Source organism: Oncorhynchus gorbuscha, linkage group LG12, assembly GCF_021184085.1.
Source record: "Oncorhynchus gorbuscha isolate QuinsamMale2020 ecotype Even-year linkage group LG12, OgorEven_v1.0, whole genome shotgun sequence".
NCBI lineage: Eukaryota > Metazoa > Chordata > Actinopteri > Salmoniformes > Salmonidae > Oncorhynchus > Oncorhynchus gorbuscha.
In genome coordinates this window covers 17,342,234-17,368,142 of record NC_060184.1, presented here as the reverse complement: position 1 = coordinate 17,368,142, position 25,909 = coordinate 17,342,234, and the positions used below count along the sequence as shown (strand labels likewise).

General features: G+C 44.6%; 1 protein-coding gene across 4 annotated transcripts in view; it reads left to right on the top strand.

Annotated features, from left to right (window-relative positions):
* LOC123990618 (connector enhancer of kinase suppressor of ras 3-like) overlaps positions 1–22,515 on the top strand; it is a 40,509-nt gene extending 17,994 nt beyond the window's left edge. For 3 of the 4 annotated variants that reach the window (XM_046291253.1, XM_046291256.1, XM_046291255.1), the window contains 11 exons: positions 5,825–6,027; positions 6,797–6,884; positions 9,568–9,609; positions 15,841–15,978; positions 16,708–16,767; positions 16,932–17,000; positions 17,742–17,888; positions 18,833–18,957; positions 20,589–20,788; positions 20,932–21,018; positions 21,625–22,515. In XM_046291253.1, coding sequence (XP_046147209.1) covers positions 5,825–6,027; positions 6,797–6,884; positions 9,568–9,609; positions 15,841–15,978; positions 16,708–16,767; positions 16,932–17,000; positions 17,742–17,888; positions 18,833–18,957; positions 20,589–20,788; positions 20,932–21,018; positions 21,625–21,950 — 1,485 coding nt within the window. In that variant the 3' untranslated portion in view covers positions 21,951–22,515. The remainder of the gene's footprint in view (positions 1–5,824; positions 6,028–6,796; positions 6,885–9,567; positions 9,610–15,840; positions 15,979–16,707; positions 16,768–16,931; positions 17,001–17,741; positions 17,889–18,832; positions 18,958–20,588; positions 20,789–20,931; positions 21,019–21,624) is intronic. The other variant, XM_046291254.1, reaches the window with a different exon arrangement.
* The last annotated feature ends 3,394 nt before the right edge of the window (positions 22,516–25,909 follow it).

The following is a 25,909-nucleotide window of genomic DNA, read 5'->3' as shown; positions in this document are numbered from 1 at the left end:
CCAAGGAATGGACCCAGCGACTTCAGACGCTCGTTACACTGCCGTCGAGATCCAAGGAGCCATGCTCGGCAGACACGAGCAGGAATTGTCCGCTGCTCGCCATGCCGTGGAGAACCTGGCCGCTCAGGTTTCCGACCTCTCTGGACAGTTCCAGAGTCTACGTCTCGTGCCACCTGTTACTTCCTGGCCTGCCGAGCCTCCAGAACCTAGGGTTAATAACCCACCTTGCTACTCCGGGCAGCCCACTGAGTGCCGCTCCTTTCTCACGCAGTGTGAGATTGTGTTCTCTCTCCAACCCAACACATACTCTAGAGAGAGAGCTCGGGTTGCTTACGTCATTTCACTCCTTACTGGCCGGGCTCGAGAATGGGGCACAGCTATCTGGGAGGCAAGGGCTGATTGCTCTAACAAATTCCAGAACTTTAAAGAGGAGATGATTCGGGTTTTTGACCGTTCAGTTTTTGGTGGGGAGGCTTCTAGGGCCCTGGCTTCCTTATGCCAAGGTGAACGGTCCATAACGGATTATTCCATTGAGTTTCGCACTCTTGCTGCCTCTAGTGAGTGGAACGAGCCGGCGCTGCTCGCTCGTTTTCTGGAGGGACTCCACGCAGTGGTTAAGGATGAGATTCTCTCCCGGGAGGTTCCTTCAGATGTGGACTCTTTGATTGCTCTCGCCATCCGCATAGAACGACGGGTAGATCTTCGTCACCGGGCTCGTGGAAGAGAGCTCGCATCAACGGTGTTTCCCTGCTCCGCATCGCAACCATCTCCCTCCTCTGGCTTTGAGACTGAGCCCATGCAGCTGGGAGGGATTCGCATCTCGAATAAGGAAAGGGAACGGAGGATCACCAACCGCCTGTGCCTCTATTGCGGAGTTGCTGGACATTTTGTTAATTCATGTCCAGTAAAAGCCAGAGCTCATCTGTAAGCGGAGGGCTACAGGTGAGCGCAACTACTCAAGTCTCTCCATCAAGGTCCTGTACTACTTTGTCGGTCCACCTACGCTGGACCGGTTCGGGTGCTACATGTAGTGCCTTGATAGACTCTGGGGCTGAGGGTTGTTTCATGGACGAAGCATGGGTTCGGAAACATGACATTCCTTTCAGAGAGTTAGATAAGCCTACGCCCATGTTCGCCTTAGATGGTAGTCATCTTCCCAGTATCAGATTTGAGACACTACCTTTAACCCTCACAGTATCTGGTAACCACAGTGAGACTATTTCTTTTTTGATTTTCCGTTCACCGTTTACACCTGTTGTTTTGGGTCATCCCTGGCTAGTATGTCATAATCCTTCTATTAATTGGTCTAGTAATTCTATCCTATCCTGGAACGTTTCTTGTCATGTGAAGTGTTTAATGTCTGCCATCCCTCCCGTTTCTTCTGTCCCTACTTCTCAGGAGGAACCTGGCGATTTGACAGGAGTGCCGGAGGAATATCATGATCTGCGCACGGTCTTCAGTCGGTCCCGAGCCAACTCCCTTCCTCCTCACCGGTCGTATGATTGTAGTATTGATCTCCTTCCGGGGACCACTCCTCCTCGAGGTAGACTATACTCTCTGTCGGCTCCCGAACGTAAGGCTCTCGAGGATTATTTGTCTGTGTCTCTTGACGCCGGTACCATAGTGCCTTCTTCTTCTCCGGCCGGGGCGGGGTTCTTTTTGTTAAGAAGAAGGACGGTACTCTGCGCCCCTGCGTGGATTATCGAGGGCTGAATGACATAACGGTTAAGAATCGTTATCCGCTTCCCCTTATGTCATCAGCCTTCGAGATTCTGCAGGGAGCCAGGTGCTTTACTAAGTTGGACCTTCGTAACGCTTACCATCTCGTGCGCATCAGAGAGGGGGACGAGTGGAAAACGGCGTTTAACACTCCGTTAGGGCATTTTGAGTACCGGGTTCTGCCGTTCGGTCTCGCCAATGCGCCAGCTGTTTTTCAGGCATTAGTTAATGATGTTCTGAGAGACATGCTGAACATTTTTGTTTTTGTCTATCTTGACGATATCCTGATTTTTTCTCCGTCACTCGAGATTCATGTTCAGCACGTTCGACGTGTTCTACAGCGCCTTTTAGAGAATTGTCTCTACGTAAAGGCTGAGAAGTGCTCTTTTCATGTCTCCTCCGTTACTTTTCTCGGTTCCGTTATTTCCGCTGAAGGCATTCAGATGGATTCCGCTAAGGTCCAAGCTGTCAGTGATTGGCCCGTTCCAAGGTCACGTGTCGAGTTGCAGCGCTTTTTAGGTTTCGCTAATTTCTATCGGCGTTTCATTCGTAATTTCGGTCAAGTTGCTGCCCCTCTCACAGCTCTTACTTCTGTCAAGACGTGTTTTAAGTGGTCCGGTTCCGCCCAGGGAGCTTTTGATCTTCTAAAAGAACGTTTTACGTCCGCTCCTATCCTCGTTACTCCTGACGTCACTAGACAATTCATTGTCGAGGTTGACGCTTCAGAGGTAGGCGTGGGAGCCATTCTATCCCAGCGCTTCCAGTCTGACGATAAGGTTCATCCTTGCGCTTATTTTTCTCATCGCCTGTCGCCATCTGAGCGCAACTATGATGTGGGTAACCGTGAACTGCTCGCCATCCGCTTAGCCCTAGGCGAATGGCGACAGTGGTTGGAGGGGGCGACCGTTCCTTTTGTCGTTTGGACAGACCATAAGAACCTTGAGTACATCCGTTCTGCCAAACGACTTAATGCCCGTCAAGCTCGTTGGGCGTTGTTTTTCGCTCGTTTCGAGTTTGTGATTTCTTACCGTCCGGGTAGCAAGAACACCAAGCCTGATGCCTTATCCCGTCTGTTTAGTTCTTCTGTGGCTTCTACTGATCCCGAGGGGATTCTTCCTTATGGGCGTGTTGTCGGGTTAACAGTCTGGGGAATTGAAAGACAGGTTAAGCAAGCACTCACGCACACTGCGTCGCCGCGCTTGTCCTAGTAACCTCCTTTTCGTTCCTGTTTCCACTCGTCTGGCTGTTCTTCAGTGGGCTCACTCTGCCAAGTTAGCTGGTCATCCCGGTGTTCGAGGCACTCTTGCGTCTATTCGCCAGCGCTTTTGGTGGCCGACTCAGGAGCGTGACACGCGCCGTTTCGTGGCTGCTTGTTCGGACTGCGCGCAGACTAAGTCGGGTAACTCTCCTCCTGCCGGTCGTCTCAGACCGCTCCCCATTCCTTCTCGACCATGGTCTCACATTGCCTTAGACTTCATTACCGGTCTGCCTTTGTCTGCGGGGAAGACTGTGATTCTGACGGTTGTCGATAGGTTCTCTAAGGCGGCACATTTCATTCCCCTCGCTAAACTTCCTTCCGCTAAGGAGACGGCACAAATCATTATTGAGAATGTATTCAGAATTCATGGCCTCCCGTTAGACGCCGTTTCAGACAGAGGCCCGCAATTCACGTCACAGTTTTGGAGGGAGTTCTGTCGTTTGATTGGTCGTCCGTCAGTCTCTCTTCCGGGTTTCATCCCCAGTCTAACGGTCAAGCAGAGAGGGCCAATCAGACGATTGGTCGCATACTACGCAGCCTTTCTTTCAGAAACCCTGCGTCTTGGGCAGAACAGCTCCCCTGGGCAGAATACGCTCACAATTCGCTTCCTTCGTCTGCTACCGGGTTATCTCCGTTTCAGAGTAGTCTGGGTTACCAGCCTCCTCTGTTCTCATCCCAGCTTGCCGAGTCCAGCGTTCCCTCCGCTCAAGCGTTTGTCCAACGTTGTGAGCGCACCTGGAGGAGGGTGAGGTCTGCACTTTGCCGTTACAGGGCACAGACGGTGAGAGCCGCCAATAAACGCAGGATTAAGAGTCCAAGGTATTGCTGCGGCCAGAGAGTGTGGCTTTCCACTCGCAACCTTCCTCTTACGACAGCTTCTCGTAAGTTGACTCCGCGGTTCATTGGTCCGTTCCGTGTCTCCCAGGTCGTCAATCCTGTCGCTGTGCGACTGCTTCTTCCGCGACATCTTCGTCGCGTCCATCCTGTCTTCCATGTCTCCTGTGTTAAGCCCTTTCTTCGCACCCCCGTTCGTCTTCCCTCCCCCCCCTCCCGTCCTTGTCGAGAGCGCACCTATTTACAAGGTACATAAGATCATGGACATGCGTTCTCGGGGACGGGGTCACCAATACCTAGTGGATTGGGAGGGTTACGGTCCTGAGGAGAGGAGTTGGGTTCCGTCTCGGGACGTGCTGGACCGTTCACTCATCGATGATTTCCTCCGTTGCCGCCAGGATTCCTCCTCGAGTGCGCCAGGAGGCGCTCGGTGAGTGGGGGTACTGTCATGTTTGTCATTTATTATCATGTCTTGTCCCTGTGCTCCCCATGCTATTCGTTTCCCTCTGCTGGTCTTATTTGGTTCTTTCCCTCCTTCTATCCCTCTCTCTCCCCCTCCCTCTCTCACTCTCTCGCTCTCTCTTCTCTCTATCGTTCCGTTCCTGCTCCCAGCTGTTCCTATTCCCCTAATCATCATTTAGTCTTCCCACACCTGTTCCCGATCCTTTCCCCTGATTAGAGTCCCTATTTATTCCTTTGTGATCCGTTCCTGTCCCGTCGGTTCCTTGTATTGTATTCACCATGCTGTGATTGCGTTTCGCCCTGTCCTGTCGTGTTTTTGCTGTGATTGTGTATCGCCCTGTCCTGTCGTGTTTTTTTTGCCTTCATCAGATGCTGCGTGTGAGCAGGTGTCTCTGTCGACTACGGCCTGCGCCTACCCGAAGCGACCTGCAGTCTGTGGCCGCTTCTCCAGTTGTTTCCCCTCTACAAGTCTAGAGGATTTCTGTTATTCCGTTTTGGACTTAAATAAACTCTGTTTCTGTTAAGTCGCTTTTGGGTCCTCTTTCACCTGCATGACATCCTGAGTGTAGGGGGACTTGAGAACTTGGTCATGAACTTGGTCAGAGGGATTTGGTCATGAGAAAGAGTCCTTAATCCTCTGTCACTCTACATTACAACAGAAAGGTAATGGCTGTGTCTGAAATGGCACCCTTTTCACTCTGTAGTGTACTACTTTTGGCCAGAGCCAATGAGGGCCCATGAGGCTGGCCAAAGGTAGTGCACTATAGATGGAATAGGGTGCCATTTGGGACGAGGCAATGTTTGCTGAACCTAATCCAGTTGGTTTTGAATGGAATTGATTACTTTATTTTAAATTTATTTATTTAATCTTTATTTAACTAGGCAAGTCAGTTAAGAACAAATTCTTATTTACAATGACGGCCAAACCCGGCCAAACCCGGACGACGCTGGGCCAATTGTGCGGCGCCCTGTGGGACAATTACGGCTGGATGTGATGCAGCCTGGAATACAGCACACATGCTAATCACACTAATCAAAGCTCTGATAGCTGCATGTATGATATGTGACTATGATAACCTTATTAGTGAGTCAGATAACCTGGGTGTATTTCTTTCTTATTTTTGAATCTTGTGTTATGAGAATTATGCCCTTACATTTAAGCAATAAGTCTTGAGGGTGTGTGGTATATGGCCAATATACCGCAGCTAAGGGCTGTTCTTAACGCAACACGGAGTGCCTGGATACAGCCAGTAGCCATGGTATATTGGCCATATACCACAAACCCCCAAGGTGCTTTATTGCTATTATAAACTGGTTACCAACGTAATCAGAGCAGTAAAAATAAATGTGTTGTCATACCCGTGGTATACGGTCCGATATACCACGGCTGTCAGCCAATCAGCATTCAGGGCTCGAACCACCCAGTTTATAATTTACATTTCGGGTATTTTAGTGAACTTACAAGTCATTGCATTCAACTAGGGTGGTTAAAACAGCCACAAATTACAGTCAATGCAAGTAAAACCTTTTTTTTTTTTTTTTGTCCTCTAGAACTATGGGGTGGAGACAGACAATCTGAAGACTCTGATAGGTCGTATGAGAGCCGCGTCCAACAACCTCCACAACTCAGCGTCGGAGCGCAGAAAGAACCCGTCGTACGAGGCCAAGAAGTCCCACAAACCCCCCAATGACTTCCTCACTGCTGTCGTGGAGCTCATTGGAGCAGCCAAGAGTCTACTGGCCTGGTTGGACAGGTAGGCTATACAAAACACACTTACACACATGCACGTAGGCAGTGACACACACACACACACACACACACACACACACACACACACACACACACACACACACACACACACACACACACACACACACACACACACACACACACACACACACACACACACACACACACACACACACACACACACACACACACACACACACTTAACATTTCACCTGGAAGGAATGCATTCTATTAGGGTCTTAAGTGATGCCCATGTTAACATACATGTTATCCTGTTAAAGTCCTGACTTGAGGAAATGTTTTAGTGTCTGGTAGTCAAAACAGCCACAGTGAAGTCTTTCCAAGTGAAGTAATGCAGCCGGTTGTATTTCTGTGCTTGTGTCGGCTTGAGACGCATTCCAGAAGGTCTCCGCTGCAAAATCAAACATCTGTATTGACAGACAACAGCAGATGCTGTTAGTAACCCCTCAAAACATGTTAGGGTGTGTACTGTAACCTACGTAGATGACGAGTCAAAGCCCTTCTCATCAAGTCAACAATAATTACTATTACATTTCTCACATACCTGGGATGTTTTAATTTAGATGCTGTCTTCATGCATCTGTCACACAACAACACTCATAATTGCTATATTCTACAGAACTGTCATCACATTCAGCTCCATAATTGCACCTGATGTTATGATTGTACACACAGCGATAGATAGGTTATTGCTGTGTTATTGGGGTTGTTGTAATTGGAATGACTCCTGTCCTTTGGTCTCTATATAACAGGACTTCTCTGACGGGGATCAGTGACTTCACCTGCACTAAGAACAGGATCATTCAGCTGTGTCTGGAACTCACCTCCACCGTTCAGAAGGTTTGCACTCTAATCATCACTATTCACTCTCATGAGGTTTCATAGGACTTTGGGATGACTTTGCCTACAAGGAAACTACTTGTGTGTGTTTGTTAAATTAGCATGATGCATGAATATTTCTTTCATGCTCGTAGTCAACACTCAAATTAAAATAGAGCCCCTCTCATGAACGTTCTGGGAACCAAAAATGACAGTTTTTTAAAGCATGTAAAAAGCAAAACATCTCTGAGAAAATTATTTGTGGTTTCAAATCCCGTCTGTCACGTTCTGACCTTTATTTCCTTTGTTTTGTCTTTATTTAGTAGTGGTCAGGGCTTGAGTTGGGGTGGGCAGTCTATGTTTGTTTTTCTATGTTTGATTTTTGTTTCGGCCTAGTATGGTTCTCAATCAGAGGCAGGTGTCGTTAGTTGTCTCTGATTGAGAATCATACTTAGGTAGCCTGGGTTTCACTGTTGGTTTGTGGGTGTTTGTTTCCGTGTCAGTGTTTGTCGCCACACGGGACTGTTTCGGTTTCGTTTCTTCTCTTCATGTTTCTTTTGTTATTTTTGTATTCAGTGTTCAGTGCTTTCTTTGATTAAAGTTATGGACATTTACCACGCCGCATCTTGGTCCGATCCTTACTCCTCTTCAGACGAAGAGGAGATCTGCCGTAACACCGTCTTACATGAACTTCTAGGGTCACAATGTCTGTCACACGAGACCTTAAAAACCCTGCATGAGAGGCTACTTCTCTTGATCTATTACACATTGAGGTGGAGTTCAAATAGGGAGTGTAAGCTGAAGGTGTGCCCCACCGTCACGTCCTGACCTTAGATTCTCTGTTTTTCTATATATTTTCGTTTGGTCAGGGTGTGACTAGGGTGGGTACTCTAGTTGTTGTATGTCTAGGGTTTTTGTCATCTAGGGTTTTTGTATGTCTATGTTGGCCTGTATTGGTTCCCAATCAGAGACACCTGTTTATCGTTGTCTCTGATTGGGGATCATATTTAGGTAGCCATTTCCCCCATTGTTAGTTGTGGGATCTTGTCTATGTTGAGTTATAGCTTCACGTTTCGTTTGGTTGTTTGTTGTTTTTGGTCATTCATTAAAAAGAGAATGTACGCATACCACGCTGCGCCTTGGTCCGATCCTTATGACAAACGTGACACCCACACAGACACTCACCACAGGATGCAATAAGAACAGGACCACTGGATGGTTAAAGCACATGTTTGTTTTTTTAGAAGGTGGATCAGCTTTAATATTGCGGATAGATTGTTGCTTTCATCAATGTAATTGCCTGCATCATTTCCAATCCCCCATATATTTTTTGGGTAAATATATATGCATACATACACATACACACATATATATATATATAAACATTCATACATATATATACATATACAGTTGAAGTCGTAAGTTTACATACACTTAGGTTGGAGTCATTAAAACTCGTTTTTCAACCACTCCACAAACTTCTTGTTGACATCATTTTCTGGTATTTTCCAAGCTGTTTAAATGTACAGTCAACTTAGTGTATGTAAACTTCTGACCCACTGGAATTGTGATACAGTGAATTATAAGTGAAATCATCTGTCTGTAAAAAATTGTTGGGAAAATTACTTGCCAAAACTAAAACTACAGTTTGTTAACAAGAAATTTGTGGAGTGGTTGAAAAACAAGTTTTAATGACTCCAACCTAAGTGTATGTAAACTTACGACTTCAACTGTATACACATACACACTTTTTTAAATATACCTTCCTTTACTTTTCCCCAAACCCTACCACCCCTCCCCCAATTGGAGTAAACTAGTGAACAACAACGCTTAGGCTTCTACTTCCAGCTTATACATACTATATACATTTTACAGACACAATCTATTTTACAATAGTTATATTTTGTTTTGTTTTTAGTCCTGGCCTTCCTCAATTTCTGATGTCCATCCAGTTGGATTTATATTTGCCATATATTTTTAACTGTGTTATTTCATAAAAGTTCTGAACCTATATACATTTTACAGACCCTGTATGTTTTACATGTGTTATGTAGTTGGTATCAGCTCCATTCAGCCCCTCCCATCTATCTCTTAACACCATCCATTTTGGATTTCTATTTGACATATATTTTTCAACTGTGCTGTGGTGCTTCACAAAAGTACTGATATTCCCACTGAAGACCTCCACCAGCAGCACGTGGGAGGAGGAAATATCAGCCTAATTCTGCTCTCTCCCTCAAAACGTGAAGTATACAGAGTCTGTTTGTATCCCAAATGGCACCCTGTTCCCTATATAGTGCACTAGCCAATAGGGTCCTGGTCAAAAGTAGTGGTCTAAAAAGGGAATAGGTTGCTATTTAGGACACAGACATAGTGACGGATACAGAGTGGGAGCAGTGTCCTCTCCACCTCACTGCTCCCTATAGTTAAGTGACGCCACAGATCTGTCGTGCAATCATCTTGTCACACTGTTTACAGGGAGTTGTTATTTAAGTGCCCACAAGACACATCGTCCTGTATATTTGGGATGCTTTTTGCATTCCTGTTTGGTTTCACTCCCAATTTTTTATTTCCACAAATATTTGTCCTCCGCTCACTGCTAATTTGTGTTTTCGCTCACTATTTCCTGCTACGCCTCAGAGTGACACAGCTTAAGTGTTTTACTGTAGCATCTTGTGAAATATACTTCTGTCTCTGATTGCAGGACTGCACAGTTTATGACATGGAGGAGAAGATTCTGGAAGTGGTAAGTGGTGCATCGTCTTCTTACCTCTGGTCTGTTCACCAAGTCAGCCCTGGAGCTTCCAAATAAACACACTGCACACACACACACACACACACACACACACACACACACACACACACACACACACACACACACACACACACACACACACACACACACACACACACACACACACACACACACACACACACACACACACACACACACACACACACACACACACACACACTTCCCTTTCCTGTAGAGACTGCCATGGTTCTTGTGATGTCTGATATGTTCCCGTATGGGTGCAGGGCTTTGTTTATACAGTGCAGTGCTGTATAATGTACTATTATTGACGAGACCACTATGGACATGGTCAAAAGTTGTGCACTACATGGGGAATATGGTGCCATTTGGGATGAATCCCAGTGCTGTGATGGTCTACAGAAGCCCTGCTTCCACATCCTGGGTGAGATAGACCTGCCTGGGGGGCCGTTGGGCTACACAGTCAGTCAGCTGAAAACTTAATTAATTAAGTGATAATATTAGTTTGGATCAGCAGTTTCCCTCAGAAGCTGACCTACTGTATAACCTCAGCCTCCCATGCTGTGCTGTTTACAGCCAAGTTGTACAATGCTTATGTAAGTGTGTCAGGCTGTTGCAGCTTTAAAGCTAATATCCTACAATACTACCCATTTTGCCATGAGGCAGAGAGAAAACTTTGCAGTTTTAAAGTTTAAATGAAAGTGCATTTGTGTAAAAAATAAATACAGAATGTATTGAGTTGTGTATACCAATATCCCTGTAAGCCTCCAAGGCCCATGTTTCCCAGGGATAAGAAATTGTAGATTAATAAAAGTATTTCCACCAATTCAGTGCCTTTTGAGAAGTGTAAAAATAAAAACGATGTTCATTTCACTGAATTTCAACATTCTGTCATAGAGACCACACAACTTCATGAAAAACATACTTTCCTATCTCAAGAGGTTGATGATTTGTTCTTAAATCAGCCATGAATCCCCTTGTGACAGGGGGAATGGAAGCTTGTTGTGTGCGAGAGGGAGTGGCAATTGAATGCAAGTTTCACACCTTTAAAATGTATTTAATATATATATATTTCTACCCTGTCTATCTATGGGTAACAGGTTTGACTTGTTATGCTCGACCCGATCAGTTTTCCACCACAAAACATCAGAAAATGTCCAAAAAGAGTAGAACTAGCTCTAGGAACACACTAACACCTTCCTTTATTTTTGAAGACCCCTAACTACAGCCCCAAGCACCAAGTAATGACAAAGCTATGACAACATGGATTGTATAGGGGCCCTACCTATCTGCCCTATGTTATGACTTAGAATGAGTGGCACCTTGTGGTGCAACTGAAGTTCCTATGGTAACTTGTTTGTCAGAAGACAAATCCAAAACAGAAGGGTGTAGAAAACAACGGAATTGAATTCAATGAGTGGCAGTGTACAGAGCTACAAGCACAAGGCAAAGTAACACCAAGCTAAAATGTCCCTTGAAAGAACCCGTCATTATGAGCCATTATACAACGGGGTGGGTCAAATCCTGAATGCTGATTGGCTAAAAGTGCATTCCAGCTCGTATCTATTCCACAAGTAACCACCGACTAAATCAATTTACTGTGTTCCATCTGACTGCACAATCCACTGTCTCATCAGCCTAGGCAGGGAAGTTATAAACTTGATCTCCACGATTTAAAGCATCTGGACATTATCTCCATTTCTTTTAGACAAACATTTCGTTTTCAAGCTGAGAGCTGACAGCTGAGATTTGTATAGACCTTGTTGTCTGTCTCCCCCGACATCTGCAACATTGTTTCAATATTCAAATTCGATCTCCAACTGTCTCATATTAATGAACGTGTAGGTGTTGGGCGTCGGTAGGAGAGAGAGAGACAGGCAGCGTTTCTCAGCCAGTCGAAATCATGAATCAGCTGGCATCATTTTTATGGATATATACAAAGAAATGTCAATTGAAAAATGTTGAAACGAAGTGGAGCTAGTTTGCAGTCTTCCTAGCTCCTCTGAACAACAGTGTCCTGAGGAGAGAGCACGTCTCCTACGCCAGGTGAAATTGTGCCTCATTAGCTCATTGTTATGAATGTATCCAAATGAATGTCACCAGAAAACAGCTGAAACAAATGCAGCTATTATTTTTATGCTGTGTGCACTGTTTGACATGACTGTAAGTTAGCCGTAATTGACTAGCTAGCAAGCTAGGGATAAGAACGTTGCCAGCCTGTATGGCAATGGACCCTTTAGAACAAACGATGATACAGAACAAAAAGACTGAACGACTGGGTCGCGTTTCTGGCAGTAGAACGAACGACGCATCCCAGTTTGCCGGCCCTCAACTTCGTCTCGGACCTAACAACACCCGTGCTAATATATCCTCCAAACACTTGTTCTTCGATGGGGTTTAACGACGGTTGGCATCCAATGTTAATGGTGCATTACCACCACCAACTGGACAGGTATTGAATAAGAAACAACAACAAACATTCCAGGAAAGGGGGAAAAGACATCATACAAAATAAAACACCAAAAAACATCATACTTCTTCAATCACAGTCCACTCCAAAATACATCCCTAGATAGATTCACCACCGTGCTGTGAAATCACGAAGACCCAAAAAACGTTCAGCGGCATTCACAATGATTCACATTTTCTTAAACTGTACAGCACAAGCAGAGAAGAAGTCTATGACCATTGCAATAAATAATACAAAGTCCACCTTTTTAACACGTAGCATTTCACTATCCCTCGGTTGATGAGAAACCTTCCCTGGTCTGGGTGGCTCTACTACCATTTCTTCTTCTCCACCACTCGTTCCTTTCAGTTTTCTCACCGCCTCCAGATAGGAGACACTCTGGACACTCCTTACCCTTGCCACCTTATTTTCCTTCACCCTAACAGGGCACCCCAAGAAGGTCCACATCAAATCTGCATTCTTTCTTTGTACACACTTGACACATGACCAAATATTTTAAATTCATGACACTTAACGGGCTTGTGCACAAAAGCTCTTACAGGGTATCTCACAAATCCTAACTTTATACAGTGGTTTGTTCTTTAAAAGTTGCAGCATACTGCAGCAAAGCTTGAACGGTACCGCAGAATTATATGGCACATTATTTAAGTGTCATTGTAACCATTAAAGCTAGTTAGAGCTAGTTTGACCACTAGAGGGCATCTTTGAGAAGCATTTGATAGCCTTCCATAGTGGCAGGTCAGGAATTTAAAACATTTCTTTATTAAAGAACATAGTACATGGGACTGATTTTAGGAAATTTTGTTTAATTTGCTTAATATTATGGTGTTTCTATTCAAAGAAATACGAAAAACCCTCTGGGTTTCCGTTAGGATGGAAAGGAAAATATGGCACTGTACAACATGACGGTCGGGAGTAGGCACTACTGGGCAATTTATGTAGGTGCACACGGGAGACTATTTGACTGTGCCATCAATTTGATAATAAATAAATAATGCATTTTGGAGGTTATTTAGTCTTTCAAAAATTCAGTGAAAATAAAAAGTGATTTATCAAGACCAGTCCCCATGCTTATCTGTAATCTGAGTAAAGGCCAAAATAATATTTGTAAAGGACAAAACATGTATTTTTGCTTTTAGAGGGAGAGAAAAGCTGGGCCAATTGGGAGCCACCCTATGGGACTCCCAATCATGGTTGGATGTGATACATAATAGTAATAAAAATAATTATTTCTGGTGTATTAAACTGAAATTACAAGGACTGCAAGGCAGTTCCACTGTGCGCCTCTCAGGAGTCATGACCAATATGACCAATATATATTGTCCTGCTAATATCAGGGTTAATAATATATCTGTGAGAATATCCAAGGGGCTTTTATATATAATAATAATATGAATCACTTTGTTTAAAAAATAACAATATTTTGGAGATGATTTCGTTTTCAAATCATGTAAAATGAGCGAGAAAAGGGACATTCTTGAACAAGGGGTGAGACATTGTTACTAATTTGTAAATAAAGCCAGTTTGTTATTTAGAATTATTTATTGTTTTTAGAGGGAGAGAAACCAAAAACCTACAGTCATCTCATGGGCCTCCCAATCGAGGCCAGCATGGGTATTGAACCAGCATCAGTAGCACTGCGATTCAGTGTCTTAGACAGCTACGCCACTCAGGCAATGTACAATGTCACCTGTCGGGAGAAGACTACAGTACTACAGAAACACAGTAGCTCCTTGGGACCTCCCCCTTGTGCTGGTCTGGTGCAATGAAGTAGTGATGCAGGGTACAGTACTAAACCACAAATTACCTCTAAGTCCCACAACATAATCACAAAACTTTTAGTGGAGCAACCACTGTATGAGAAGGGAGAGATCCTTCATCAAAGAACAGTAGCATGGATGAAGTGAACTTCTTTCCTCCATCCACCATACAGGTCAGTCTACGTGCACTACCACTCCATCGATGTCTTCAGTTATATTCTCTGCCTTTATTTCTTGCACCACCCGAGAAATAACCTTGATAGGCGCCCTGCTACGAAAATCCATGCAGGAAACATTCCACTAAGATATTTTTTTGAGTCTTAATACAAGCTTCTTCTGCTCCACAGACAAAAATCTAAATAAGGCCACTTCTTGTGACTCTCACTGACTCCACACTTTCTTCCAACACATTCCAGATTTTCCTGGAGACAATAAATGGATTTCACAAGTAGCATTGATCCAAAACCCTGACTCCGACCAAAAATCGATTCTTGTGGTTTCCTATTTTCCAACATACTTTACTTCTCTTGTTTCCCTTTTTGTTTGCCACTGTAACCCACTCATTCTCACTTTCTGGTCTATTAGCTTCACTCGGCTCACTAGCCGTTTCAAACTAAATCTCAGTTTCCGCCATCTTCCGTCCCCCATATCCATTCCTTCCAACCTCCAAGGCTTCTCTGGCATTATCACTTAATTATAAACGGGGTGATTCGAGCCCTGAGTACTGATTGGCTGACAGCCGTGGTATATCAGACCATAAACCACGGGAATGACAAAATATGTATTTTTACTTCTCTAATTACGTTGGTAACCAGTTTATAATAGCAATAAGGCACCCTGGGTGGTATATGGCCAATATACCATGGCTAAGAGCTGTTCTTATGCACGATGCAATGCAGAGTGCCTGGATATAGCCCTTAGCCACACCCCTTTCGGGCCTTATTGCTTAATTAACCAATCCAGTCATTAGCACTAACGTGTGACTACAGTCTTTCCCTCCCCTCACCTGAAGTTTAGCTCCATTATGCATGATCACACACCAGAGATCCAACACACCAGAATAGCTCTTTATAATAACCATAATCTTGTCCCCATGCTAATTGTGCATACATTGCAGGGCAGTGTCTTGTTAACGAGATTACAATGACAATGGTTATTTCCCCAAAGTTCAGTATACTGAACAAAAATATCAAATGCAACATGCAACAATTTCTAAGATTTCACTGAGTAACATACATATATGAGGAAAAAAGTCAATTGAAATTAATTAATTAGGCCCTAATCTATGGATTTCACATGACTGGGAATACAGATATGCATTTTAGGGTTACAGATACCTCAAAATGGGCCTCATGACCTCTTTGGGGTATTTTTGTATATTCAAATTGTCAATCGATAAAATGCAATTGCGTTTGTTGTCTGTAGCTTATGCCTGCCAATGCCATAACCCCACCGCCACAGTGGGGCACTCTGAGCAAACTGCTCACCCACACAACGCCATACACATGGTCTGCGGTTGTGAGGCCAGTTGGATGTACTGCCAAATTCTCTGAAACTATGTTGGAGGCGGCTTATGGTACAGAAATGAATAATCAATTCTCTGCCAACAGCTCTGGTGGACATTCCTGCAGTCAGCATACCAATTGCATGCTCCCTCAACTTAAAGACATTTGTGGCATTGTGTTGTGTGAAAAAACTGCACATTTTAGAGTAGCCATTTATTGTCCCCAGCACAAGGTGCACCTATATGCCACACCTGTCAGGTGGATGGATTATATTGGTAAAGGAGAAATGCTCACTAACAGGGATGTAAATACATTTGTGTACAATATTTTAGAGAAATAAGCATATGGAACATTTCTGGGATATTTTATTTCAACTTAGAAAAAATGCGACCAACACTTTACATGTTGCGTTGATATTTTTGTTCAGTGTAAATTGGTGTTCTGAGATAACGTAGCTGAGTGTATTCAGTTATATGTTCCATTCCAGTCTGTGGCTCTGAACGTGATCAGTGAGCAGACGATGAGGACGACCTCTGACCCCCAGAAGAGTCAGATGGCCTGTCTGGAGGAGGTCCATATCACGAACATCAGACCTAGGGATGGACTGGTGAGAAGAGTTAGCCTGCATCCCAAATGGCACCCTATGCCGTATACAGTGGTGTAAATACTTTAAAGTACTACCTAATTTGATTTTTGGGGTATCAGTATTTTACTTTACTATTTATATTTTTGCATACTTTTACTTCACTACATTCCTAAAGAAAATAATATTATTTTTACTCCATAAATTTTCCCTGACACCCAAAAGTACTTGTTACATTTTGACAGGAAAATGGTCCAATTCACACACTTATCAAGAGAACATCCCTGGTCATCCAGACTGCCGCTAATCTGGCGGAATCACTAAACACAAACGCTTCCTTTGTAAATTATGTCTGAGTGTTGGAATTTTAAAGGGTTTATACTTTTACTTTTGATACTTTTGATACTTAAGATACTTAAGTACATTTTAGCAATTATATTTACTTTTGATACTTAAGTATACTTAAAACCAAATACTTTTAGACTGTAACTCAAGTAATATTTTACTGGTTGACTTGGACTTTTACTAGTAATTTTCTATTAAGGTATCTTTACTTTTACTCAAGTATGAAAATTTAGTACTTTTCCCGCCACTGACCGTATACTGTATAATGCACAACGTTTGACCAGGGCCCATAGGTGTCAGGTCAAAAAGTAGTGACTATATAGGAAAATAAGAAGCTGCGTATGCTTGAAATTAGAGAAGAGTCTTACAGTCTTCTTCCTTACATTCTGCTGTCCTGTGTCATCTCAGGGGTTGTATATCAAATCCACCTATGATGGGCTTCACATCATCACTGGAACCACAGAACATGTGAGTATCCCGTCTATCCCGATAGTAGTAGTCTGGAGTAGTTTGGAGTAGTCTAGTAGTCTGGAGTTTAGATAGTAGATGGTCTGGAGTGATCCAGTCAGATGTACAGTACTGTGATGTCTCCTTGCTCACCATCTGTCTTTCTGTTGTCCTCTGCCCTCCAGTCTCCAGCAGACAGAACACACAGGATCCACGCAGGAGACGAGGTCGTCCAGGTCAACAAGCAGACAGTGGTAGCTACCTCATAGAGCTTCTCTCATCTGTCCATTATCTCTCAGCCTAACCCAGGGCTGAGAGAGACCAAATATCTTTGATAAATCAACAACAAGCTCTTACTCAATAATGGTAGGAGCACAGGGATAGACAGAAAGTGTTGATGATGAAGGTTCTGCTGATGGGACTGATGATGATGGATGTGATGATGGGAATGATGATGATGGGAGTGATGATGATGGATGAGATGATGTGATGATGATGATCGGAGTGAGGATGATGGATGTGATGATGGGAGTGATGACGATAGATGTGATGGCGATAGATCTGATGATGGATGTGATGATGGGAGTGAGGATGATGGATGTGATTATGGGAGTGATGATGATGGATGTGGTGACGATAGATGTGATGATGATGGATATAATGATGGGATGATGATGATGGGAGTAATGATGGGAGTGATAATGGGAGTGAGGATGATGGATGATGATGATGATGATGATGATGATGATGATGGATGTAATGATGGGATTGATGACGATAGATGTGATGATGGGAGTAAGGATGATGGATGGGATGATGGGAGTGATGATGGATGTGATGAAGGGTCTGCTGATGGGAGTGATGATGATGGGGGTGATGATGGATGTGATGAAAGGTCTGCTGATGGGAGTAGTGATGATGGATGAGATGATGAGGGTTGTGATGCTGGATGGGTCTGATGAGGTGTCCTATCTGTCTGTCTGTGGTGCCTCCAGGTGGGCTGGCAGCTGGACAACCTGGTGGGTAAGCTGAAGGCTGACCCAGCAGGCGTTACTCTGGTGGTGAAGAAGAGGCCCTCGGGTACCTTTAGCTTCACCCCGGCCCCCCTGAAAAACATGCGCTGGAGGCCCCTTCTGGTGCAGGTAGAGCCGTAATACACACACACACACACACACACACACACACACACACACACACACACACACACACACACACACACACACACACACACACACACACACACACACACACACACACACACACACACACACACACACACACACACACACACACACACACACACACAGCTTGTTTGATTGAAGAACAACCATAGAACAGATGGTCCCAGCTCCCCTTATCCCTGTTGATATCATAGTGTTGAATCAATTCTGGATTTATTTTCATCTGTCATCATAGGTGTGACATTTTTGTGTTTGGTATCCCAGAGCTGTTTGTTTTTGGTGGGGTTTGACAAGATAGGACAAGTTCCTCAGTTATTCAGCCACCCGGGCTACGACTTTCAGTGGATGGGTTGTAAACTAATAATTAAACCCTTCTTCCTATTTCTTCCTCAAAAAAAGAATAGCACAAAGTCCAACCATGTATTGATGTCAGACGTCTTTTGAAGGTGACTCATGTTCACAGATCATGGGTCTAGTGTGACTGAATAGGCTTTGTGTTTCAGAAGTGTGTTTTAAATAGATTGCATAGTCCTTCAAATGTCAGTAGTGGGCTGAGTCAGTGTGTCCCGACTACACTGTAACCTCGCCAGGTCTGGATTTTTCCAAAGGGAATTTTGCTTAATTCGAAATAACGCCATGTAATGCATTAGTATTTTGGTGATTATTTTGCTGATCGTTATGGTGAAGTTGTCTAATTTTATCAGCTAAGCTAATTCAAGCCAATCATTTAACACAGATTTCTGTTGTTTTAGTGTTTTTATTTGACAACATTTGGAAATATCTGGGAATCTATTCCGTTACACCTGCAATAACATCAATAACATCTGCTAAACACATATATGTGACCACTAAAAATGTATTTGATTTGATTATTATAACAAGTAGTTTGTTGTTCTGTGTGTTAGAGCGCCCTGAGTATGCCTAAGATCCAGTCTCCAAAACATGCCAGTGAAGCCCGCATGAAAAAAGAAAAGCCAGCCTATCTGGAGCTATTTATTCCTCCTCCCCCCACTGTACCCTATACCCCACGGTGAGTATCTGTCTGTCTGTCTGTTTGACTGTCTGTCGGTCGGTTTGACTGTATCTCTGCCCTCCTCAGGCTTTAGGAATGGGAAAACACCAACTCTTGTTTAGTCCATTAAGTCCCAAACATGTACTTAGAACTTCTGTTGAAATCACTGTTTGGGAAGAAAAAAGTATTTGTACCCCTACAATGCTGGATACTGATCTGTTAGCTGGATACTGATCTGTTAGCTGGATACTGATCTGTTAGCTGGATACTGATCTGTTAGCTGGATACTCCTCTGTTAGCTGGATACTGCTCTGTTAGCTGGATACTGCACTGTTAGCTGGATACTGATCTGTTAGCTGGATACTGATCTGTTAGCTGGATACTGATCTGTTAGCTGGATACTGATCTGTTAGCTGGATACTCCTCTGTTAGCTCGATACTGCTCTGTTAGCTGGATACTGATCTGTTAGCTGGATACTGATCTGTTAGCTGGATACTGCTCTGTTAGCTGGATACTGATCTGTTAGCTGGATACTGCTCTGTTAGCTGGATACTGATCTGTTAGCTGGATACTCCTCTGTTAGCTGGATACTGATCTGTTAGCTGGATACTGCTCTGTTAGCTGGATACTGATCTGTTAGCTGGATACTGATCTGTTAGCTGGATACTGATCTGTTAGCTGGATACTCCTCTGTTAGCTGGATACTGATCTGTTAGCTGGATACTGCTCTGTTAGCTGGATACTGATCTGTTAGCTGGATACTGATCTGTTAGCTGGATACTGATCTGTTAGCTGGATACTGATCTGTTAGCTCGATACTGCTCTGTTAGCTGGATACTGATCTGTTAGCTGGATACTGCTCTGTTAGCTGGATACTGATCTGTTAGCTGGATACTCCTCTGTTAGCTGGATACTGATCTGTTAGCTGGATACTGCTCTGTTAGCTGGATACTGCACTGTTAGCTGGATACTGATCTGTTAGCTGGATACTGATCTGTTAGCTGGATACTGATCTGTTAGCTGGATACTCCTCTGTTAGCTCGATACTGCTCTGTTAGCTGGATACTGATCTGTTAGCTGGATACTGATCTGTTAGCTGGTTTCTTCTCTGTTAGCTGGATACTACTCTGTTAGCTGGATACTGCTCTGTTAGCTGGATACTACTCTGTTAGCTGGATACTGATCTGTTAGCTGGATACTACTCTGTTAGCTGGATACTGATCTGTTAGCTGGATACTGCACTGTTAGCTGGATACTGCTCTGTTAGCTGGATACTGCACTGTTAGCTGGATACTGATCTGTTAGCTGGATACTGCACTGTTAGCTGGATACTGCTCTGTTAGCTGGATACTGATCTGTTAGCTGGATACTGCACTGTTAGCTGGATACTGCACTGTTAGCTGGATACTGCTCTGTTAGCTGGATACTGCTCTGTTAGCTGGATACTGCACTGTTAGCTGGATACTACTCTGTTAGCTGGATACTACTCTGTTAGCTGGATACTACTCTGTTAGCTGGATACTGCACTGTTAGCTGGATACTACTCTGTTAGCTGGATACTGATCTGTTAGCTGGATACTGCACTGTTAGCTGGATACTGCTCTGTTAGCTGACATTGATGTTGTTTCTTCTTTTCCTCTCATCACAGAGATGAGAAGCCTACAGCCAGTGTCAAACTGAGACCGAAGGGTTCCCAGTCTCCAAACTCCTTCCTGGATGAGGGCAGACGGCGCTTCACCATTGCAGACTATGACAACAAGATCAGAGTCTGCCCCCCTCCTGAGCTCAACCTCCAACCAGCCCAACCAGCCCCAGTAACCCGCCTGAGACAACGGACATCCAGACGGGGTCAGTACCCTAACATACACACACGCACAAACAAACACACACACACAAGGTCAGTGCACACACACACAATCACACTTTTACCCAGATTAATCACAGTAAAGATTGATAATCATTGAAAAGATTCATATTTGAACTCTTTACAGGTAAACCACGGCCCCTGTCCATGCCTGTAGACTCGTGTTTGGGCATGTCTGATTCATCCTCCAGACCCTGGCCCCAAGGGAGAAAAGGTACACCTGCTACATCTATAGCACTGGGTGCCCTTTGCATCCCAAATGGCACTCTATATAGTGCACTACTTTTGATTGGGGCCCCGGTCAAAAGTAGTGGACAATATAAGGAATAGGGTGCCATTTGGGACGGAACCTAACTGAGGCAAATCCACTGTTATCAGAAGGACCATTTCACAAGCTCATTTACACTGCAGAACAAACTGAGGTAGACTCGGATTGCATGCCTTAAATTCTTAAGTCATTGTTCATTAACTTTGGGGTAAGCCCCAGCATAACCAATGTTGACTTTGGCCACAACTTCTTCTTAGACTCACTTATTCTTAAACAGCGATGGTTCGGCGGATGTTGTGAGACAAGTGTGTTCGTTTGTGTATGTCTATGAGTATATCATGTGTGTTCGATGAGTATATATACATGTACCAGTGTAAGTAGGCACATAGGTTTTACTGGTCAGAGTACAGTCAGGAAAAACTCTAGTTTCTAGCTCTAGTTATGCATCTACAGTATATGCCAGCCCCATGCTGAGATTCCTGTCTTATATATGGTTCTTGCATGGTGATGATGTTCTTGGATGGACAATGAAGTCCTATTCTACTCTTGCAGGAGAGGACATCCTGCACAGATACCTGAGTAACGAGCGCATCGCCACCATCTCTGAGGAGGCCTCGTTCTTCCCCCTACCCTACAGACCCCTGGAGGGTCGATCTGGCCAGCTGGTCCGTGGCGTCGACCACATCCGGGGCTCCCAGTGCTTCATAAATGCTGACCTGCACAACAGCGCCACCATCCCCTACCAGGAGGCATCGTCGAAAAAGGTCCCGGCTACAATTATGACCCCTAGTGCTGCTGCTACTTCCAAACGCCCTCCGTCTGAACCCTCTTCGATCCTGGGGGGCTGGCTAGCCCGCCTCAGGCTGTTGAGTCATTGACGAGTGCCTCGACCTTGTGGACAGTGGAACGTGTGTCGCCCCCACTGCCTTTACCTTGCTATAATCTAACAGTGGTATGTTTTCTCCACTTCGTATTCTGACTAACACCTACCATACCTGGAGCGTTCTGTTGGAACTTGGAACACTAAAACAGCTTTTGGAAGCTTGGCTTCATTTCAACGCCACATAGCCATTTGGTTGGATCTCTCGCTTCATTTCAACTCTTTGGCGTGACAGACCTGGTTTAGATTCAATATGCTGACAGATTCAGAATGTTTCGTGGAGGAGTTGGAGAAAATGACAAGAAAGTTTCTGTTTGGGCTCTTTCTCCTAATCAAGAGAAGGACTATCATTCAGGTTTAGGGAACATTCGCCTTGCTTCTTTCTGTAGGTCAACTGTCCTATGTGTAAATTGTTAAGTTATTTAGTTTATGTCTGTACAGATTTCTTGTACATACGTTTAAAATCATTTTAAGAAGTTGATTTGATTTTTGTACCGTTTTATTTTGTATTTCATTTCATGAGTTGATATATAGATATAATTAAAGCCTATCATTTTATTTGAGATCATGTGCTTCTCTTCGTAGTGTTTCATGTCACTATGCGATGGACAAAACTGCCAGAGTTGGCCTTTCTTGAAGCTACCTAATGAAAACCCTTGATCCGGTGCTGTTACAAATAGTGTGTTTGTGTGAGTGAGTGAGTGAGTGAGTGAGTGAGTGAGTGAGTGAGTGAGTGAGTGAGTGAGTGAGTGAGTGAGTGAGTGAGTGAGTGCGTGCGTGCGTGCGTGAGTGAGTGAGTGAGTGAGTGAGTGAGTGAGTGGTGAGTGAGTGAGTGAGTGAGTGAGTGAGTGAGTGAGTGAGTGAGTGAGTGAGTGAGTGAGTGAGTGAGTGAGTGAGTGAGTGAGTGCATATTTTTGTGAAGTTCAGGTAACATTTCAAAAAAGTGTAACTACTTTATCTCAATAACTGGTCTTCAATAAAACAGGTATGATTCAATGTGAAACTATACCATGATGTCATGACCAGGAAGACACTGAGACACAGATAGTGCCTTAGCAACACTAACCATACATACTAAACATATGCAAGAGCTGTGAAGCTTGTATTAAAGGAGGAAATCAGTGTCTTTATTCCAATAATAGAATAGAAAAAAGCAGCAGTAAAAAATACCAATATATACAGGGGGGTGCTTGTACAGAGTCAATGTGCAGGGGCACCGGTTAGTTGAGGTAGTATGTACATGTAGGTAGAGTTCATTAAAGTGACTATGCATAGATGACAAGAGAGGGAAGGGGGGGGGCAATGCAAATAGTCTGGGTAGCCATTTAACTAGATGTTCAGGAGTCTTATGGCTTCGGGGTAGAAGCTGTTTAGAAGCCTCTTTGATCTAGACTTGTCGCTCCGGTACAACTTGACGTGTGGTAGCAGACTGAACAGTCTATGACTAGGGTGGCTGGAGTCTTTGACAATTTGTTAGGCCTTCCTCTGACACAGCCTGGTATAGAGCTCCTGGATGGCAGGAAGCTTGGCTCCAGTGATGTACTGGGCTGTTCGCACTACCCTCTGTAGTGCCTCGCGGTCGGAGGCCGAGCAGTCGCCACACCAGCCAGTGATGTACTGGGCCGTTCGCACTACCCTCTGTAGTGCCTCGCCGTCGGAGGCCGAGCAGTCGCCACACCAGCCAGTGATGTACTGGGCCGTTCGCACTACCCTCTGTAGTGCCTCGCGGTCGGAGGCCGAGCAGTCGCCACACCAGCCAGTGATGTACTGGGCCGTTCGCACTACTCTCTGTAGTGCCTCGCGGTCGGAGGCCGAGCAGTCGCCACACCAGCCAGTGATGTACTGGGCCGTTCGCACTACCCTCTGTAGTGCCTCGCCGTCGGAGGCCGAGCAGTCGCCACACCAGCCAGTGATGTACTGGGCCGTTCGCACTACCCTCTGTAGTGCCTCGCGGTCGGAGGCCGTTTTCCATCTGACTTTTCAACTTGAAGACTCAAAGGAAGATATTCCATTATCCCACCCAAATAAAGAGCACTTTCAAGATCTTCAAGCAGTCGCCACACCAGCCAGTGATGTACTGGGCCGTTCGCACTACCCTCTGTAGTGCCTCGCGGTCGGAGGCCGAGCAGTTGCCACACCAGCCAGTGATTTACTGGGCCGTTCGCACTACCCTCTGTAGTGCCTCGCGGTCGGAGGCCGAGCAGTCGCCACACCAGCCAGTGATGTACTGGGCCGTTCGCACTACCCTCTGTAGTGCCTCGCGGTCGGAGGCCGAGCAGTCGCCACACCAGCCAGTGATGTACTGGGCCGTTCGCACTACCCTCTGTAGTGCCTCGCGGTCCGAAGCTGAGCAGTTGCCTTACCAGCCAGTGATGTACTGGGCCGTTCGCACTACCCTCTGTAGTGCCTCGCAGTCGGAGGCCGAGCAGTCGCCACACCAGCCAGTGATGTACTGGGCCGTTCGCACTACCCTCTGTAGTGCCTCGCAGTCGGAAGCAGAGCAGTAGCTGTACCAGCCAGTGATGCAACCATTCTGGATGCTCTCGATGGTGCAGCTGTAGAACCTTTTGAGGATCTGAGGACCCATGCCAAATCTTTTCAGTCTCCTGAGGGGGAATAGGTTTTGTCGTGCCCGCTTCACGACTGTCATGGTGTGCTTGGACCATGTTGGACCTTGTTGTCGATGTAGACCCCAAGGAACTTGAAGCTCTCAACCTGCTCCACTGCAGCCCCGTCGATGAGAATGGGGGCGTGCTCGGTTCTCTTTGACCTGTTGTCCACAATCATTTCCTTTGTCTTGATCACGTTGAGGGAGAGGTTGTTGTCCTGGCAGCACACGGCCAGGTCTCTGACCTCCTCGCTATAGGCTGTCTCGTTGTTGTCGCAACTCACAATACTTTTCAAGTGCTTTGCGATATGAATACCTCTGTGATAGTTTCAACATTTTCTAAACTATAATGAAAAGGTCCAATTTCACTTTTGGTTGCTTCTTTCTTGTTTGTTCTTTCTTATCTCAACAATAATGACTTAAAAATAATGATCTGATTGCCATTTGAAAAAATAATTATAACATATTGCAGAACTTCGAAAAGTTTTTTAATGCAGACCGATCATGAGGCAGACTTTGACATAGCTTCCCATTAGGTACAGATGTCAATTCGACGTCTATTCCATGCTGGTTCAACGTAATTTCATTGAAATTACGTGGAAACAACGTTGATTCAACCAGTGTGTTCCCAGTTGGTTAAAGCTCTGTTACTGTTTGATCACAGAAAGGACTATAGCCTGCCCTACATGGCATTTCACAATCAGATTGGAATCTAGGATTTAGGCGTACTAACTCACTGGTACACACTACGCAGGTCAGACAGGCAGCCCATGTCTGGAAAGAGGTTTAGTTGTGAATTGGAGAACAAATCCCAGATAAAGTATTTTATGAGAGTAATGCATGTGATGTAATATGATCATATGCCTAAAGATTAAGGCCCAGGTCCTCCATACTCAACTGGCAGAAAAATAAGAATAATAAAAAATGAGAAGACTAATTGTTTTATTTTATTATTGTTGGTACCATATAAACACACATGGAAGAATGCATAGAATTGTAGGAAATTTGCTTAAAAACAGCAAAAACAACAAAAATACCTGCCCCATGCAAAATGTGTAGAATTGCGGGAAATTTGCTTTAAAACGGCAACATATTCTGTCCACCAACAAGAGGGGCATGGGTTGCGGAGTGGGGGTTTGTTACTACGCTGAAAAATTACATTATACATCCGGACTTTTGCCACCTAAGAAAATGTGTGCGACCGGACTTTCTCAAATAGTACTTGAGCACCCCTGGCCTAGGTGTTCTGAAGGAACTATCAAGTTGTTTTCAGCCTGCATTAATTTGTTGCCTAAAGTATGCAGACTTTAAGAACTACGGCGACTTTCAGTGGCGGATGACAGAACAGC